The sequence below is a fragment of the Lissotriton helveticus genome, chromosome 4_1, assembly GCF_964261635.1.
Source record: "Lissotriton helveticus chromosome 4_1, aLisHel1.1, whole genome shotgun sequence".
NCBI lineage: Eukaryota > Metazoa > Chordata > Amphibia > Caudata > Salamandridae > Lissotriton > Lissotriton helveticus.
Window position 1 is genome coordinate 74,492,495 of NC_136063.1, and position 18,381 is coordinate 74,510,875.

General features: G+C 46.1%; 1 protein-coding gene across 2 annotated transcripts in view; it reads right to left on the reverse strand.

The window, feature by feature from the left end:
• The window catches only part of FBXL6 (F-box and leucine rich repeat protein 6), a 138,610-nt gene that overhangs the window by 51,929 nt on the left and 68,300 nt on the right, over window positions 1-18,381 (reverse strand). For both annotated transcript variants that reach the window (XM_078686455.1, XM_078686454.1), the window contains exons 3-4: window positions 6,086-6,244; window positions 395-458 (exon numbers count right to left, since the gene is read on the reverse strand). In XM_078686455.1, coding sequence (XP_078542581.1) covers window positions 395-458; window positions 6,086-6,244 — 223 coding nt within the window. The remainder of the gene's footprint in view (window positions 1-394; window positions 459-6,085; window positions 6,245-18,381) is intronic.

The following is an 18,381-nucleotide window of genomic DNA, read 5'->3' on the forward strand; positions in this document are numbered from 1 at the left end:
TTCCCACAGTAGGTAATCTGGTGTTTATTGACCTGCAGCATCCGTGCTTTGACAAACTTTTGTGGGGTTTTCAGATCGCAGACTAGGAGCCATAAGCTTTGTCATGTACAGAGATTCATGGATAATAAGAATCCTCTCAAATGAAAATATTTGATATTCCATCAAACCATAAATTCTCTATCTTCTTCATTAAGCACCACAAAGCACAGCACCCGCCCAGCAGCAGCGACCTCTCTGTGCCAATGGAGTCACACACTGACCAACAGACACCCTCAGTAGACTCTGCAGAGGTGCAGTGAGCCACACTAGCCACTCTCCCCGTCTGCCACCCTTCACTCCCACCCATTCAGCTCTGGACAAGCCACCACTACCCTCTTCTCGCAGTCCATCTCACCTGTACGACCTGCGGCACGTGATTCTTCCAGTGATGCAGAGCAAACTCCTGCAGGAGAGAAAACCTGGGACAAGAAAAGGTGTAATATCAATCTAACCACAGCTCTGGTTGAGAGTGGATTGAGAGAGCAGCGGTAAAGCTTGTGCAACTAGGTTAAGGGATCAGAGAGGAGAGGTTAGATACAGCAGAGGCCAGTAACTGGATACTAAGCCACCTGAGAGAGCACAAACCAATGAACCAAGACACCCGGCAGGTCCTATGGATCCCTATCAATCTGTAACAATACATTACAATACAATGGCATTTGTAGAGCACACGGCTACTCCAGACAGAGCGTCCCAGCGCTAGCTGCAGGGCTGCCTAGCAAACAAATTTAAAACACTAGATGTCAAACCCAAGCATCCTTTCAGAGGGAGCAAGTCCTAGTATGGGCGGCAGTGAATTCCAAAGTTTAGTAGTCAAGAAGGTGAAGGATCTAGGCACAGCACAGGGAGGGGGTGGGATATTTCCAAGGGAGAAGGAACATTTGAGTTGGGGGATTTTTGCGATCACCAGCCAGTGAGTGCATTGTCCCATATCGCAGGCGCATTGCGCCCGGTTCTTTATTAGAGGATAGGTGTGATATGTATGTTTCCATGGCAATAACGTGTGTCTATGCTAACCATGATCTTGAACATAAAAAATGGGAAATGCCAAGTAATAAGATATACGTAGAGATGTTTTTAAAAATGTAATTAAAATCACGCAAAAAAACAACAACAAAAAAGGTGCAGCATCTCCCACCTCGCCTAGCACTGTAGACCCTCGGGGTGTGCAGGAGCCACAGGGAGCTAGACATGAGGGATCTACTCTGGTGGTAGGCCTTGAGTCTGCATCAAACAAAAACACTAAACTGCATTGTTGAAAATAATGAGAACAGGAAGACCTGTGCAAAGCAGCACTCTTCCCACACGATAATAATCAGATTGAAGTTCTTGATTGTAGTCCTCGCTTTTACTGTTGCTAAATTGCGCAGATTCAGAGTATATATCATGCAAAGACTATACATGATAATTAGGCCCCACTAAAACGGAGTGACTGCAGATATTACGAAGACGCCAACCATGCCTTGTTGCGAATCCCCAATCCAGATCACTGAAGACAGAAGGCATCTGGAAACTACGTTCGAATATAGCTAGCCCAATAACCAGGACAGTTCAGCGACATCCTGATTAGAAGGGGTTTACCCTGGATTGGAACTGGATTTAAATTCCAGACTGCTCTCAAGAGTGTCGAAAGAAAGAGAGAAGGTGCAGCAATAGTATCATTCGATATCAAAAGATCTTTCAAAATGATTAACTTGTAGTTTATACAAAAGGTTCCTGGCCAGATGAATTTTATACCTTCCATCATTTTACGGATAAGAGAGCTCTACTCACTCCTGTGTGATGGAGTTAAGACAAGCGCTATCAGTTCTGAATGGTGGGGGTTGTGAAGGGGGGGGGGGGCGCATCTACGACTGCTCCCGCTTTCACCTTGGTCTTTGCCCAGTTGGCTTGAAAATTAAGGAGTAACTTATGAAACAGAGGAGAAGCGGTGAGATGGCAGAGAGCAAAGAAGTAGAAACAAGGAACAGAAGGGCTAAGGGCATGAGTGAGTGGGAAGAGCATGAGAGGGCGGAAGAATTGGAGGGGGGGCAAAATGGCTGAAGGAAGGAAGGTAGGAAGAAAGAGGAACATTAGGAAAACTGAAGGGGGAATGGTGGAAAGGACAGGAAAGAAGTGACAAAAATTGGTATGGGTGATGGGGATGAATGGTTGATGTAGAGTGTAAAGGAGGGAATGAGAGGGGCAATAAAACACGATTAGAAAGCTAAAGAAAATAGAATAAGGAAAGCCCAGTATGAGGAGTAGGGGACTAGTACATCTGCTCCAGGATTCTGTGTTTGGCCCAATGGTCAGAGGAATTGAGTCTTCGCGATTCCACTGAGCCTTCAACCTTATTCGGTCTCTAAAATGAGCAACAGTGACCTGGGTAACGGCAAACATCTGTCTCTGTCAATAATAGCGAGACCTCATTGTCTCGCTATTGCTGGTGAATGTTCACTCTAATAATACACAGTATGTTATATAAGAAGAGGAGAGCGGCGTTGCTCAAACCCTGGGGATAGGAGGGAGAAGAACAGAAGGTACAGGAAGTAGACTTTGGGTTGCTAGGGCCGGGGGCTTTCACTAGTGCTGATCTTAGTTTACATGTTTAGGAAGAAAATATAAATATACAGACATCTATGCAACCATGAAGATTTGCCTTGTGTAGGTTTCCACAATCTTCCTGGTTCTCAAAGATCCTAGTGAATTAAAGAGAGAACTACAACTTTAACTCTTTGTTACTGCATACATTTCATAGCTATAACCCTATGTCTGCTGTCTGTTTACAGGACAGATAAGCCACAGGGTAAGGTTATAGGTTTCCACATCCTTAATCTCCACAGGGTAAATAATGTTCAATGTGCAGAAATCTAGATCTCTACACAACCACCAAATATGGTGATGTTCTATGACATTTGCCAATTCAAGTGCACCTCTTAAAGTCTTGTTAGAGTTTGTGCGCATTTAGGAAACACATTGCAAAAGGTCGGAAAGAACAGCAAAGATGGACTCTGTGGGTGTTCGCCACATTTGCAATAGAAGTCATGAAGGACTGATTTACAGCCGGGTGCACAGTACAACTATTTGAAGCAATGTGAACAGCTGTCCATTGAGTCTGTATTAGAGCCAGAGAGAGTACAGACCAGAATCAAGTCCAACCCTAGGCACCGAATGATGCACAACTTTGTGCTCTATGACCTCCTCAAGCCGTGCTGCGAGTCAGGAAGGACCAGGTTTATATGTTGATTAATCGAACCATACAAATCAGTTTGTTTCTAGGCGCCAGCTACGGATACTTTAACTCCATGGCAGTATAAAGAGTAGTCTACCTTTCGTGCTACCTGTGGACGTCTTGTCAGCCGGAGACTCGCCTTATGTACTCAGTGCTTATGTTATCCCACAGAGGTGTACCTGTCGACCCCGTCAGTCAACCCTTTATCGATTATCCTGTGTGACGATAGTTCGCTCCTTAATAGCGTTTTAAGACATAAATCACTGTGCATCTCACAGAGGCACTCGCCCTACGTCATTTCGGACGTTCCCTTGAGTTTTGGGTTGTCACTTACAAGGATCAGGTTTTTCAGGATCTGTGTGGTGGAAGGTTACTGCCCTGTTATATATTCGGATTCTAGCGAATTATACGATGACATTTACATATCTGATGTAATTTCAAGATTAAGCCGCCCTGTTATTCTATCTTGTGGATTCATTTCAAAATATTGAATGAAAAAGCTACGTCCATCAAGAATTGTGTCTACCAAGAACTGTATCAACTGCGCCCTGATGAAGGAACTGTGGACACGGGTCCTTTTCCGAAAAGCGCGTCGGCGCCTTTTCTTTGTTGCCTGTTTGTGTGTATATACTTATGTATTTTTCTGTTTTGCAATGTTTTGTCTTATTTTATTGTGGCTGAACTGTGGTTGGTGGTTTTTGGATGATTGTTTGGATGCTTGGTATGATTAGATGTATGAATGATAACTTTTTTCCTTTTCTCTGTGGGGCTAATGTATATGGTATTTGTGTAGATTTGAAAATATTGTACATATAGAATGAGCATATTGATGATGTCTTTTTTTCCTTTCATGTCAGAAAATAATACAAAATGTTTTCTAAATAACCTTTGTTGTGGGACAATGTTGATATAGATATTCTATGAAGGATATATTACCAAGATATTGATGTGATACCTAGGAGAGGTTTGTTCTAAACTATACTGTTCCCTGCCTCCCTCTCCTGGTATTTAGTGTACTCAGGGACCCTCTTCTGTTTTTGAGTATAAAGAGTAGCAGCATTTCTCTGAATGAACATGAAGTCAACAATTAGTAAAAAGAACTATTAAAAGTGAAAATAAGTTTCTTGTCCCAAATGTCTAAGTGGAGTATGCACCGGCACGGATGCTGCATAGAAAGTGGCAAGTAAAAACAAATGAAGTACATTTCTTTGTTAAATGTCTACAATTCCAATCTTTGAAAGTTCTCATAAGCATGCACTAAATTTCCCACCACAGGACAAGTGCTGATTCTGGTAAGGCAGCACCCTTCATTCTCCCCCGCATGAGAGTGACTGAGTGCATTCTATGACTCCCCCATTGTGCCAGCATCCTTACATCATCCACCAGCCACACGAACACCGTCCAAGCTTTACTGCCACAGCCCTCCCATCACCCTCCATCCACACAAACACCTTCCACTGCCCTCCCATCACCCTCCATCCACACAAACACCTTCCACTGCCCTCCCATCACCCTCCATCCACACAAACACCTTCCACTGCCCTCCCATCACCCTCCATCCACACAAACACCTTCCACTGCCCTCCCATCACCCTCCATCCACACAAACACCTTCCACTGCCCTCCCATCACCCCCCATCCACACAAACACCTTCCACTGCCCTCCCATCACCCTCCATCCACACAAACACCTTCCACTGCCCTCCCATCACCCTCCATCCACACAAACACCTTCCACTGCCCTCCCATCACCCCCCATCCACACAAACACCTTCTACTGCCCTCCCATCACCCTCCATCCACACAAACACCTTCCACTGCCCTCCCATCACCCTCCATCCACACAAACACCTTCCACTGCCCTCCCATCATCCTCCATCCACACAAACACCTTCCACTGCCCTCCCATCACCCTCGATCCACACAAACACCTTCCACTGCCCTCCCATCATCCTCCATCCACACAAACACCTTCCACTGCCCTCCCATCACCCTCCATCCACACAAACACCTTCCACTGCCCTCCCATCACCCTCCATCCACACAAACACCTTCCACTGCCCTCCCATCACCCTCCATCCACACAAACACCTTCCACTGCCCTCCCATCATCCTCTTTCCCTGTGAACACCAAACTTTACTGCCACAGCCCTCCCATCACCCTCCATCCACACAAACACCTTCCACTGCCCTCCCATCATCCTCTTTCCCTGTAAATGTACAGGAATTTATATAGCGGAAATCACCGAGCGGTTTCTAAGCGCTTGCTTAGGGAACCCGTCCTGGTATTCCCTTGTGAGATAACCCCAGCAGGGTATCCGCAAGGTGAAAGCCAGGCATCCCGCCGCGAGGGGCCGTTGTGGAGATTAAGCAAGCTATTGCCCAGAGTCGCAGAGTGTGAACCCGTGAATCGAGTAGGCACCGGAGCGAGAATTGTCAAGTCCATGGACATTTTAGGACTCAAGACCCCGCCAAGCCGGGAATTGAACCCTGGTCCCGGGCTGACCTCTGCTTCCAGGTCTGCCTCCTCTAACCAGTGAGCCACACCAAACTTTACTGCCACAGCCCTCCCATCACCCTCCATCCACACAAACAGAGAACCTACCACCCACTGCCCTCACTGCCCAGAAGAAACCACCTGGCATTGCTCTAGCACTCTTCTCCTTCACCCTCCCTCCTGTGTGCACACAGCCCACTAGCCAACTTACGATCACTAGCCTCCCATTACCTATCATCATCCTTCCCAACACCCTCCTATCTCCTTGGCCATAGAGAGCCCACCGCACTACCACCCTCTCCCATCAGTCTCCCTACCGTGCACAATAGACCCACCTGTTCTCGGCCAGCCACTGTACCGTGGCCAGGGCTCTCCTCTGGTTCTGCTCCTGCAGCTTCTTCTGGGGCACCGTCCAGCAGAAGCTCATGGACACTTTCTGCCAGAGTATGGGGTTTGCAGCAGCACCCTGCCACAGTCGGCACACACGGGCTACCCTGTGGAGAACGCATAGAGGTTACTGCAGTGGGTATCGTGAGTTTTAAGCTACTGCATACCAAATGGCCCCCAGCCAAGCAATGGACCTCATCCAATGAGGACACTCATTCCAGGCAAGGGGCACCAACCACCCTGCCACGCTCCCACTTACCGTACCACTCAAGCTATAGATTCACTCATCTTTAAATAAAACATGCACAAAACTACCAGACATAACTATGCCTATACATCACCAACAAAAACTTTTTCCAGCCACAACCAGGGAATAATTCACAGATAATCTAGGTACATTACCATTGGGGCCAATCCCTTCTGGGAATAGGGATAGATAATGTCTGCAAACCTCCGTAATGCCAATGACGCCATTGTGCTTCGTGAGAACACTGGCATGTAATGTTTGTTCTCAATGTGAAATCTCACGCACACTAACGCTCTCTCTTTCTGCATTCACTAACCATCAGCTGATCACAATATCCCCTCCAGGAACAAACATTTCTGGCACATCCTGGGCTCCTTCCAGTCAATCGCATGACTAGTGCGTTTGCAGATGCAATATTCTTGTCAAGCTTGGTACGAGATCAAACACGTAGGAACCCAAAGGGTAGCACAATGTGTTATTACTGCCAAGCCTGCTGCCAGCCACCTACACCGGAGAGCCCAAAAAGATTTAACCTGGCTACAACCAGCAGGAATCTAGAGTACTGTTTTTGATCGCTGTGTACCCAAGATGAGTAGGGCATGTGAATTAAGATTCTACTGGTCAGACAGAACGCAGCCATGGTTTATTAGTTTATTTCATGGTTTTATAGTTTGCTACTGTACAATGAGGTATTAGTGTGCAAGGGACAAGCATCACAATGAATAAGACAGCAGGACACCAAATTACAGGTAAATGTGAATAATGCAAAGGACGAACAAAGACCCACAAGGTAAAATGTGGCTAGTGCTGAAGCTGGGTTTCCTATCTCACCTTTAAGTTGGCCTTTACAACCCGACACGAGGTGAGCCCCTGGTCTGCGTTATTTCTCATGTGGTTTCACCTGGCTACGTAAGCAAGTTGTGCCTTGCACTCTACCTGTAGAGAGAAGACGCCCATGGTCCCTTCTATGGGGATGGAGACCAACGTAAAACGGACAATCATTGCAGGGCGTGCATGGTAGAAAAAGCACAATCGGTGAACCAGAGAGTGTGAAAACTGAACTCAACAATCGAGATGGTTGGAAATCAAACCATAGACTCGCGGTCATCAGCTTTCTTGCTGGACACAGCAGGTCTCTGCTCGTAGCACACAATGTAAGTGGAAAACATGTGGCCCAGACGATCTTCCAGCGATTATAATTAAATCTAAGGGTAACTGGTGGGTTAGAATTTTTGATCTTTTATTTAAGCATGAGACAATGATGAGCATTTCCCTAAAAGTTGGAAAGGGGCCTTCATAAAGCCAATTTTTAGGAAAGATGAACCACCTGCCCCCAAAAATATTGATTTGTAAGTATTATAGATAGTGTGCAAAGTTTATGCAGAGATGATACTCCAACCCGTGAAAGATTGGATTGGGACTCATGAGTTTCATTGAGCAAGGTAGGTTTAACGCAAGTCATTCAACGGTGGACCGTGGCTTTAGTGCACAGATAACTGCACAGAAGTCAGGGATGAAGGCAACCCGTTTTGCTGTTTTGTCAGCTTTGACGTGGCATTTGATTTGGTCAATAGTGACATACTCTGGTAGAAATTAAAGGAATTGAATATACCTCAAGGATTATGATCAAGATTGCAAGAGCTCCACAGGGTGGAATTAGATTTAAAGTGCCTTTTCATCCAAAACATTTCCAATTAAAAATAGTCTACATCATGGCTGTGTTTTCGCCCCCACATAATTTGCACTTTATTTAGCCGATCTTGCCGTTGCCTTTTTAAGGTGTGTGGGGAGCTCAGCTTCCGAGTCCTGTTCTGTGTCTTCAGTATGAAAATAACCTTGTAATTATAGACGTGACTCAGATAGGACTCCAAATAAAATTAACAGAATTTTATCAACATTGTGAATAAAAAATTGTTAACTATTAACATGGATCAGGGGTGGCATGAATAAACAGCCAGCAGGGTCAAAACTGATTTGCATATGGCTGGTTCTAAACTGGAATGGCGTGGTGGGCAAAGAAACAATTAATTTAACCCAGATGTGTGACTGGGGGAGGTGGGATTCACTGTTTGATTTATTCTGCATTCCGTCCATCATCTGCTCTTTTTGAATTTGTCACCCTAAGTGGGAACGGTATGCCCAGACGTGGGTCCCGTGCTCGCTACGCCACCAGATTCAAGTTAGCCTGGCTGATGATGGGTGTTACCCCGAAACCAGTCCCATGATGCTTGTTTCTGGTCTAGGGAGGACCTAGCCTGGCAGTTCAGGCTGGACTGTTCCCCTAGGGAGCAGGGTCAAGACTGATTCGCATATGGCTGGGTCTAAAGTGGAATGGCGTGGCGTGCAAAAATAACTAGGGATTTAACCCAGATCCACAGTATTCAGCATTCCGTCCATCATCTGTTCTTTTTGCAACAGCCATACACAGCGCAAGGAGCAAGAACTGGGAGAGCAGTTCCTGGCTGGGCTTGGGCTTGTGCATCTGCCCATGTGCACGCAGTGTCTTGTGTCAACAGATTCAAACTGCTACATTTTCGCTTTCTACACCGTACTTGCGTGACACTTTCTAAACTGCAAAAATTGGATCCCGCTGGAGGTGTTAGATGTGCGCACTGTTGGGAGGAGGGCAGCACCTTTTGTTTCTGGCCTGGGAACGTGCCGGTGTCCAGTCCTACAGGGGACAAGTGTTGCTACGCTTCGATGAACCCACTGGAATGATGATCCCTTTAATGCCACTTGCTTGCTTATTGGGTGTGATGGAAAAACCCAGGGGATGGAAAATCCCCTATAAACTTGCTCAGCCGGCACTCCTCGTCGTGAAGCATCGTGTGGCATCAGGTGGTTGGGCGCTAGAGTCCCACTGGTGGCTCAGTGGATGAGGGACCAAATGGAATGGTGGGTAGCACGGGGACACGTCATTGGAATGTCACGCCCTGACAAGGAGGTTGCAGAGGAGTTATTGATCTGGGCACAATAGCTTGAGAAATTCAATGAGGATGGACAGTCGAGCACCAATAATAGCTCTGATACAGACTTCTTCAACATCTACATGAGCCCCCTCGCGGCCATCGCACGCCAACACAACCTCAACATAATCTCCTACGCCGACGACACCCAGCTGATCCTCTCCCTGACCAACGACCCCGCCACCGCCAGAGCCAACCTGCACGAAGGGATGAGAGAGGTAGCCGAATGGATGACGACCAGCCGCCTGAAACTGAACTCGGACAAGACGGAGGTCCTCATCCTGGGCTCCTCGCCCTCCGCCTGGGACGACTCCTGGTGGCCCCCCGCCCTGGGCACCGCACCCAAACCGACGGACCACGCACGTAACCTGGGATTCATCCTGGACTCCTCCCTCTCCATGACCAGACAAGTAAACGCCGTCTCCTCGTCTTGCTTCAACATCCTGCGCATGCTACGCAAGATCTTCCGGTGGATCCCCACCGAGACGAGGAAGACGGTCACCCAGGCCCTCGTCACCAGCCGACTGGACTACGGCAACGCCCTTTACGCCGGAACCACCGCCAAGCTCCAGAAGAGACTCCAGCGGATCCAGAACGCCTCGGCCAGACTCATCCTCGACATCCCCCGACGCAGCCACATCTCCGGACACCTGAGAGATCTGCATTGGCTCCCGGTCAACAAGAGAATCACCTTCCGTCTCCTCACCCACGCGCACAAAGCCCTACACGACCAAGGCCCGAGCTACCTCAACAACCGGATCAACTTCTACACTCCCAAGCGCCTCCTCAGATCAACCAGCCACGCCCTCACCGCCGTCCCCCGCATCCGAAGAGCGACAACAGGAGGAAGGTCCTTCTCCTACCTGGCCGCCAAGACCTGGAACTCACTCCCGACCGACCTACGCCTGACCCAAGACCACCTCTCCTTCAGGAAGAAGCTCAAGACCTGGCTGTTCGAGCAGTAACGGCACCCTCCCCCCCCCAACCCAGCGCCTTGAGACCCTACGGGTGAGTAGTGCGCTCTGATTGATTGATTAATTGAGGGTAGTTATATTGATAGATGTTATATTTTCTATGTTTATGGCGACCAAGCGCAAAATGAATTTACTCCTTTTTGGGTGTTTTGCTCATGGACTTGGTTCATTCCACACAGTGCACTAAACATTGTACGCACTGCTTTGCAGCTGTGTCACCGGAAGGGTGAAGCAAATCCATGTCAGTTACCACCTTTAGTTCGTAATTGTTGGGATAATATGTGTAAAGCTGAACTCTTGCACTGTATGTCTCTTGTATTATTCTAACTAATAAAATACAGTTAAAAAAACAACTATTAACATGGATGAAGCTAAAACTTTAGTGTTTGGATCCTAGATTAAATAATTCTATTGCTAGATTGGTGAAACTAAAGTGGAAGAACTCTTCTCTTATAGATATTTAGGTATTAACTTTAATAATAAATTATTGTGGAATATGAATATTGATGTTTTAAAATCACAAGCTGTATCAATCATTACAGGAGAAGAAATTCCTGCTGCCCTTTTTAATCACCAGTTTTAACTGCTTTTAAAGTGATGGTTCACGCCCAATTGGTATATGGTGCCGAGACCCACTGCGTGGGAGAAAAACAGGAATAGAATTTGATTAATTTATTTATTCTGTTTCTTGATAAAGCGCACGGCTCACTCGGTGCTGTATTGAAGGGCAATACTTGCGAATTCTGTTGAATCGTATAAAGCTCTTCGATGGCTCAAGCAATATGAATGGAAAGCAGATTAACCTCTGGCATTGTACAATTATGCTGCAAATCCTAGGGTTTTGGAATGTCCCAGCAGGACAAAATTGCTTTGTTTTCCATGGATGAAATTTAAAGTGGGCTCAGAGGCTAAAGGAACAGGTGGCTGTAAAGCAGTTCTCTCTAAATGCTTTCAAATTAATAACACCGTCAAGTCAGTCAAATTTTGAATTGCGCTCCAGGGTAGAAATTGTTTGAATTATTCAATAGTGAAGAACTCAACTATATCATTAAGACACTTGTGGCAAGCAGATAAGTTATTTCTATTTATTTAAATTCGCACGAATGTAGAAATGAAGTGTACACTATTGAAATTTCAAATTGCTTAACCCTTTGTATAGTCTGACGCAGTTGGCAGGACTTGTAGAAGTTGAAGAGATCTAAAAATGTGGGTTTGGTGTAAAATGTGCCAATTCACTTACATTGCCGGATTCTTTTTTTATGGCATTTTAGGAAAGGCTTTTTTAAAAACAATTTAAAATCGCAGGCTACGAGATTTTTATTTGATATTCAATTTTAGATGGTCGTAGTGCAGTGGAAAGATTTTTTATTAGCTTTAGAGGACTGTGATTCTTTAAACTATTTTTTTATTTTAATAGTGAATATTGTAATCTGGGTTGTTTATGTATGTTCTGTGTATTTTCGTTTACAGGTAATTAAGGTCTGTGATAAACTTGAATGACTGACTTGTGAGTGTTAAGTGATCTAAGTATCTACCCAAACTACAGCAAATTGTGGTGTGCTGGTCTCCCAGGTCCTACAGTCACTACACTGGTTGACAAGGACAGCACTCTTACAACTCATTATGGTTTGAGACCGTGACTCCTGGAGCAGACCCGATCCCACTTGCAACCACTGTAGACCCTTGGATCCTAATGCAATACTAACAGTTGCATCCTTACCGACAGCGGAGGTATCTGTTCTTATTCAATCCACCCAAAAACAGAATCTGTTGTCTTTGCAAATATAAAAGCTGGAAAAACATCTGTACAGAAGAGATCTGTATACCAGGATCCGCTTTCATTAAAGCACTCAGCCAATCCCGGTCATGCTTGCTATCTCGTCTCACGGTCCCTTGATGCCATTACGTAAACCGTGCTTCGGGCAATCTTAAATCACATACCAGCTTTGAATCCAATTTAACCAAGCAACGGAAAAAATCAACTTTAAATATTTCCAAGGACTAGGCCAAAGGTGGAGGAAACACGACATTCCCAAAGAGGGGTTCTAAGAAACACTGAGATGGAGAGGTGATGTGTGACATGATGTGCAACACCCCCGTTCATCAATAAAGAAGAAACACTTCTACATTAAAAGCATTCACTGGTCAGAGGATGAGTCAAAACACTAAATGTAGATATCTATCATGGCACATACCCTTAAGATTCCATCAATGTTTGCCATGTCAGCTCAGAACCAGGTTAAAAGAAGTAAGTTAACGCTTATTGCGCTGAAGAAGACCTGCCCAAGTCAGAATGTTGGGATGCAAGTCTGTTCCTTCTCATTCCCCACATGCACACGGGAACATAATGATGACATCACTAGCCTGACAAGTTTCCTGGTGAGTAGGAGTCACAAACACAAAAACAGCCTCTGCGCCAGGTCTAGGCAGTGGACGACCATCATAAGCATCCTTCCTGAAGGAGGCAAAGCCTGTTGATCGCCTCCTGTGTATGTCCCGACACTGTGGAGCGTCTACCACCAGCAGGGAGAAAAAACTGTCCCACACGGCACCCTTGAAGTCAAGCCAAAGTCAATCTACTTCTACTTCAACCAGTGCTTGAGTTTATGTAACTGCACCGCAATGTTTGAAACAAACAGAGAACCCAAGTCACATTCAAACGTATGTGAGGTAAAATTAAGGAGAAGCAGAAAAATAACAACATCCCTTATTTCCAACTTTTCATGGCATGCAGAAAGGCTCCACTGTGGATTATACAGTTTTCTGATCGATAACACTGCATGACATCCGAGTCATAAGTGAGAGGGTGGATCCTTAAAAATAAAAGAACCCAAACATTGACCAAAACTCAACAAATAAACACAAGTGAGACAGGGGTCACATGCTTCAACTTCCCTCCGCAGAGCAGCCTGGATAGCAGACAATATCCGTGTTCCGCTCCTTAGGAGGCGCATTCAACTTACGAAGGCAGGCCAGAGGGCTTTTAATGGATTGGTGAACATGAAAGCTGCCACTTACTGGACCTTTCCATTTATTTTAACACCCTGCTATACTTTGAGCCATGGTTTGTCCCCACCTAGGTAACACACAGTTTAGTTACTATTCGAAATATCAATTAGACACAGCAATGCATGCCTTCAGACAGCCTGATGAGCTTCAAAATCAAAGCAAACATTACCCAGAACAAAGTGTTCTAGGACTCTCTTCCACCAACAGCTGATGCGAAGGACCCAACCAAACCCTTCTGGGTTGACTCGTTATTTGCTCATACAGAAGAAACACACTTGATACAGGACAAAGCCAAGAAAGAACAAGCCAAAGGCAGTAACCCTATGTTACCACAAACAAGGAAAGGCTTTGCTAGTAAAGGGACAGATCTGTTTTAGATGCACTTCTATTTAGTGCTTGTTCTGAGTGACCAAAGTCCGGATATTTTTCAGACAACAGTTGCCACTATCAGTGTGCTGCTCATAGTACAAGGGTAGAGAATCGAAACCTTGAAACGGCTTACCGAACGCAAGTCATTACTGCGAAAAGAGAACCATCCGAAATTTCTTCTGCCATGCTGATAAGTATATAAATAAATGTACTCATCAATGGTAAAAGTAGAGATTTGAGCTTTGTTTCTTGGAATGTCGCAGGTCTCGGGAATAAAACAACCCTTCCCGATTGGAACGAATTGATAGAAAGGTATGACCTGTGTATCTTCCAAGAGACATGGTGCTTGGAACCAGTATATAAGCCCGGCTATTCCACTTTCCATGTCCCTGCAACTCCCTCTAGAAGGGGTCGCCCATCTGGAGGTCTGCTTGTCTGGGTTAAAATCTCATTAAACTGTAAGATCTCCCACTCCCCTAACATCTCCCATGACATGATGAGGTTAACAATTCGGATTCCCCAAGCCCCAGAAACTCTGGAAGTCTTGAACATCTATTCTATGCTAGAGGTATACCGGGGGGGGGGGGGGGGAATCTCCAACCATAGCTCTACTTGCAGACTTACTTTGTAACTGTTCCCCGGATACACTGCCGTTAATAGCTGGTGACTTCAACTGCACATTTGAGCCGTTGGCTGTCAACGGCGTGGCAGGTCTACTGGAGGAGGATGCGAGATGGGGAATCCCGCAACTGACGATCGCGCCGATTAAAAAGTGGACACCTATCACTATCCAAATAAATGCCTTGGCGTTGGAACATGCTTTGTTAGCAGTGAACGGACGCACTCCGTCTGACTTCTCCGGAGCGTGTACCTACAATAGAGTCAGTTGCCCCAGTAGAATTGACTACATTCTGGTAGATAGGAGATTGTGGAAACACGTGTTGGATATGGTGGTTATCCCTTCTATCCATAGTGACCACAACCCCCTATCTCTTAGCCTGTGCAATCTGGTAATCGTGGGGAACCATCCGTCTAGCAATAGACTAACAATGGCGACAAGAGAAATAGTACCTTCGAACTGCAAAAGGTTCATTAAATGGCACAAATTTGCCATTAATGAGCAAAAGATCAATGCCCTGGGGGAAATCGCTAAAGATCAGACGGAGAAGCTTTCTACACTTTGTGGCGACGATCCCGGTTCTGCCCAGGTCAATATGGTCTATGAGGAGACAATTGATAGGATGGCCGCCCTCTTCCACGACGGACGTGGGACAAGCCGGATGCAATGTAGAAAGCCTGCCGCCAGGTGGTATACCCACGACTGCAGGGAGGCCAAGTCTAATTTGATCTGTGCTATCAAAACCTGAGATCCAACTGAGGTTCGCCTAGCCCGTGCGGTGTACAGGCGCGCACTTATAGTGGCAAAGAGGGCTTGGGATGATTCTCACTGAGAAGAGTTAAAATTGGCTAGCCAGAATAGGAATGGGGAACGATTTTGGGCTCTAGTGAGAAATAATAATGATGATGGGACAGACCAATCACCTAACCACATCACGGATGGGGAATGGTTTGACCACTTCAGGAAACTGTATGCTGGGGTAGGGGCCCCCGAGAACACCGAAGCGACAGCTGAATGCACACTATCCCACCTTGATATATCCCCATTCATGGATCGAATAGGGCAGAGGGAGGTAGAATCCGCAATCAGTAAAATCATCCAAGGCAAGGCACCGGGCCAGGATGGCATCCCTGCCGATCTGTTCCGTGCCAGCCCCAAGCAATGGTCCAAATTCTTCTCCTTTTTGATAAATGCTCTCCTCCTAGGGTCTCCAGTCCCAAACTCATGGAAGGGAGCAGAAGTGATCCCTATATATAAGAAGGGGCCAAGGGGTGACCCCGCCAACTATCGTCCGATCAGCCTGATTGACGCTGGTCAGAAGGTGGTTGGCAGGGTCCTCCTAGAAAGGATCCTCTCCTGGGCAGAGGAGAACAATATTATTTCCCCCTTCCAGGCGGGGTTTAGGGCCTGTACAAGCACTGTAGACCAGGCTTTCAGGCTGTTATTACTGCATTGGAAGACAGTTTCGATTAGCAAGGGTGGTCTGTACCTGGCCTTCATCGATCTGAAGACCGCGTTCGATCTGGTCCCCCGAGGGCAGCTGTGGGCGGTCCTTCACGAGATGGGGTTCCCTCTGCCCATCCTGCACCTGCTGGCCCGCATGCACGATGGAACCTACGCACGCATTCGGTGGGGCACGAAGGAGCAGTTAACAGAAAAAATCCCGGTGAACAGAGGTGTCCGCCAAGGATGTGTCCTGGTGCCGACCCTCTTTTCCCTATTTGTTAATGGGGTGGTTTCCTTTTTAACTGACATTGATGCTGACGCCCCTAGTCTGGCTGGCTTAAAGGTCCCCGCCATGCTCTTTGCCGACGACACGCTACTAGTTTCCAAAACGCCCATGGGGCTTCAAAAACTGCTGGACCGGTTTTGTGTCTTTTGTAACTTAAGGGGCTTGGTTATCAATACTTCCTAAACAAAGCTCCTTTATTTCAATCCCAGTAGAAAAGCTAATCGCACGCTTACTCTCAATGAAGAGCCGCTAGAGCGGGTCAAAACGTTCGATTATCTTGGGATTAGGATATCTGACCAACTCAAGTGGAAACCCCACATTGAAAAAATGGCCCTACACCACAAACGGGTAGTGGGCGCCATAAGGAGGGAGCATAGATCCTCAGTTTCAAGACCTATAGCCCCTGCCCTAGAGATCTATTCAGCAAAAGCAGTAGGCAGTGCACTGTACGGGGCAGAGCTCTGGGGCTTTAGCAATGTTGATCTGCTAGTAATGGCCGAAAATCAATTCTACAAGGAGCTGTTGTCCATCCCCAGGAGTTCCCCCAGCAAGCCCATTCAATACGATCTTGGACGCAGATCTATCAATGATCTTATAATTCTGCGTCCGCTTCTTTATTGGGCCTGCCTGTGGCGTACACCAGAGCTAGATAGCTACGCAGACGGCCTTAAAGAAATCATGAGCTTGCAGGGGTCACATAAAATAGCCTGGCTTTCTAAAATAAAGGAACTTCTGTTGGCCATTGGCCTTTGGGTGGCATGGGAGTCCGGTGCTTCATTGTCCAAACTAGAAGTCAAGCGGGCTTATTGGAGGTGGGTGGACGCCCAGGAATCTAAAGCGGACAACTTGGGCAGACTCACCGATGAGTTTCGAATGTACAAAACTGTACCCTCACTTGAACCCTACATGGACTTTATTAGAAAACCCAAAGATAGAGCATTATATGTACAGTTTAGAATAGGAACCCTACCAGTCCGTGAACGCACCTCTAAATGGAAACCCCCCCACCAGACGCCTGCCACCTGTCCGCACTGCAGCACTGAATTGGAAACTATCCCACATGTCTTCTTTGTCTGCAGTGCCTACAATAAGCCTAGATCCAAATGGCTAAAACCTGTCTGCCGCCTTCTTGAGACCAGAGGCTATGCCCCAGCATTAAGAATCTTACAATCTGACCCTAACACAGTACTGGCGTGCGGGGTAGCCAAATTCCTTAGTTGTGTGTGGGTGATCAGATGTAAAGCTATGTGACGAATCCTCTTCTAGGCAATTCTTGGTTCCCTATTTTTCTTAAACTCAAAGCTGTAAATTGTTTAGTACTGTTTTAAACTGTCTTTTTAACTATTTATTGAGTGTTTTTTAATAATATGAATTGTATTTTAATTGCCATGTGCTTTTAAGATATTATTATATCGAAATAAAGCTTTGTATTATTATTATTATATAAATAAATGTAAGATACCATAAAAATGATGGGTTATTAGTTGGACCCTGGGCAGCACACGCGCTGCTCTGTGAGGCATGCTGTATTGAGGTAGGGATTTGAAGCTCCGCCCATCTTTTTAATTGGCTTCTGTTACTGTCCTTGCTGAATGGTTTCTTTTCATATCTGAATAGGCATGTCAGTCCCTGCTTGGTACCGTCTTGTCTACATTTGTAACCTCCCATAACGACTGGACCTTTTACTTGTCTGCTTTATCTTGGCTGTGAGAACTATTTTGTTCAAAGATTTGCCCATATTCCACCCACTACGTCGCAGCACGCCGCTCGCTTTTATTTTAATTACTAATGTCAGTCCGCTTTAATTATAGTGGCCATGTTTCTTTCTTTCTTTATTTTAGCAGCGTGGTCTGCTTTAAGTATAGCAGCCACGCTGATTTATTTTAAAAATGTTTTGTTTATTAACGCCCATGCGGCGCTTTAACATTAATGGAGGCGGCGCCCCTTTCTTTAGACAAGCCGCGTCTCAAGAAAGGTACAAGGCTGCTAATAAAGTGAAAGCGCAGAAAGGGGCGCTTTTACAAAAAAGAAAGCATTTGTTTGTCAACTTGACAAACAGATGTTTTTTTTTGTCAAAGCCCTCATTCCGTGGTTTTACTTTAATGTTGGCCACATCCCATTCCATACATGCAGCTAGCCTAATTAATCAATCAGGGGATTAAAGCGAGCTACTCACCCGTGAAGGCCTCAAGGTGTGTGAGGGGGGGTGGGCAGCTCTGGATCAGCCGAAGAGCCAGGTCTTGAGGCTCATCTGAAGGTGTGCAGAGTGGAGGAGCGTCTAATGTTGGCTGGGAGCTCGTTCCAGGCTTTGGCTGCGATGTAGGAGAA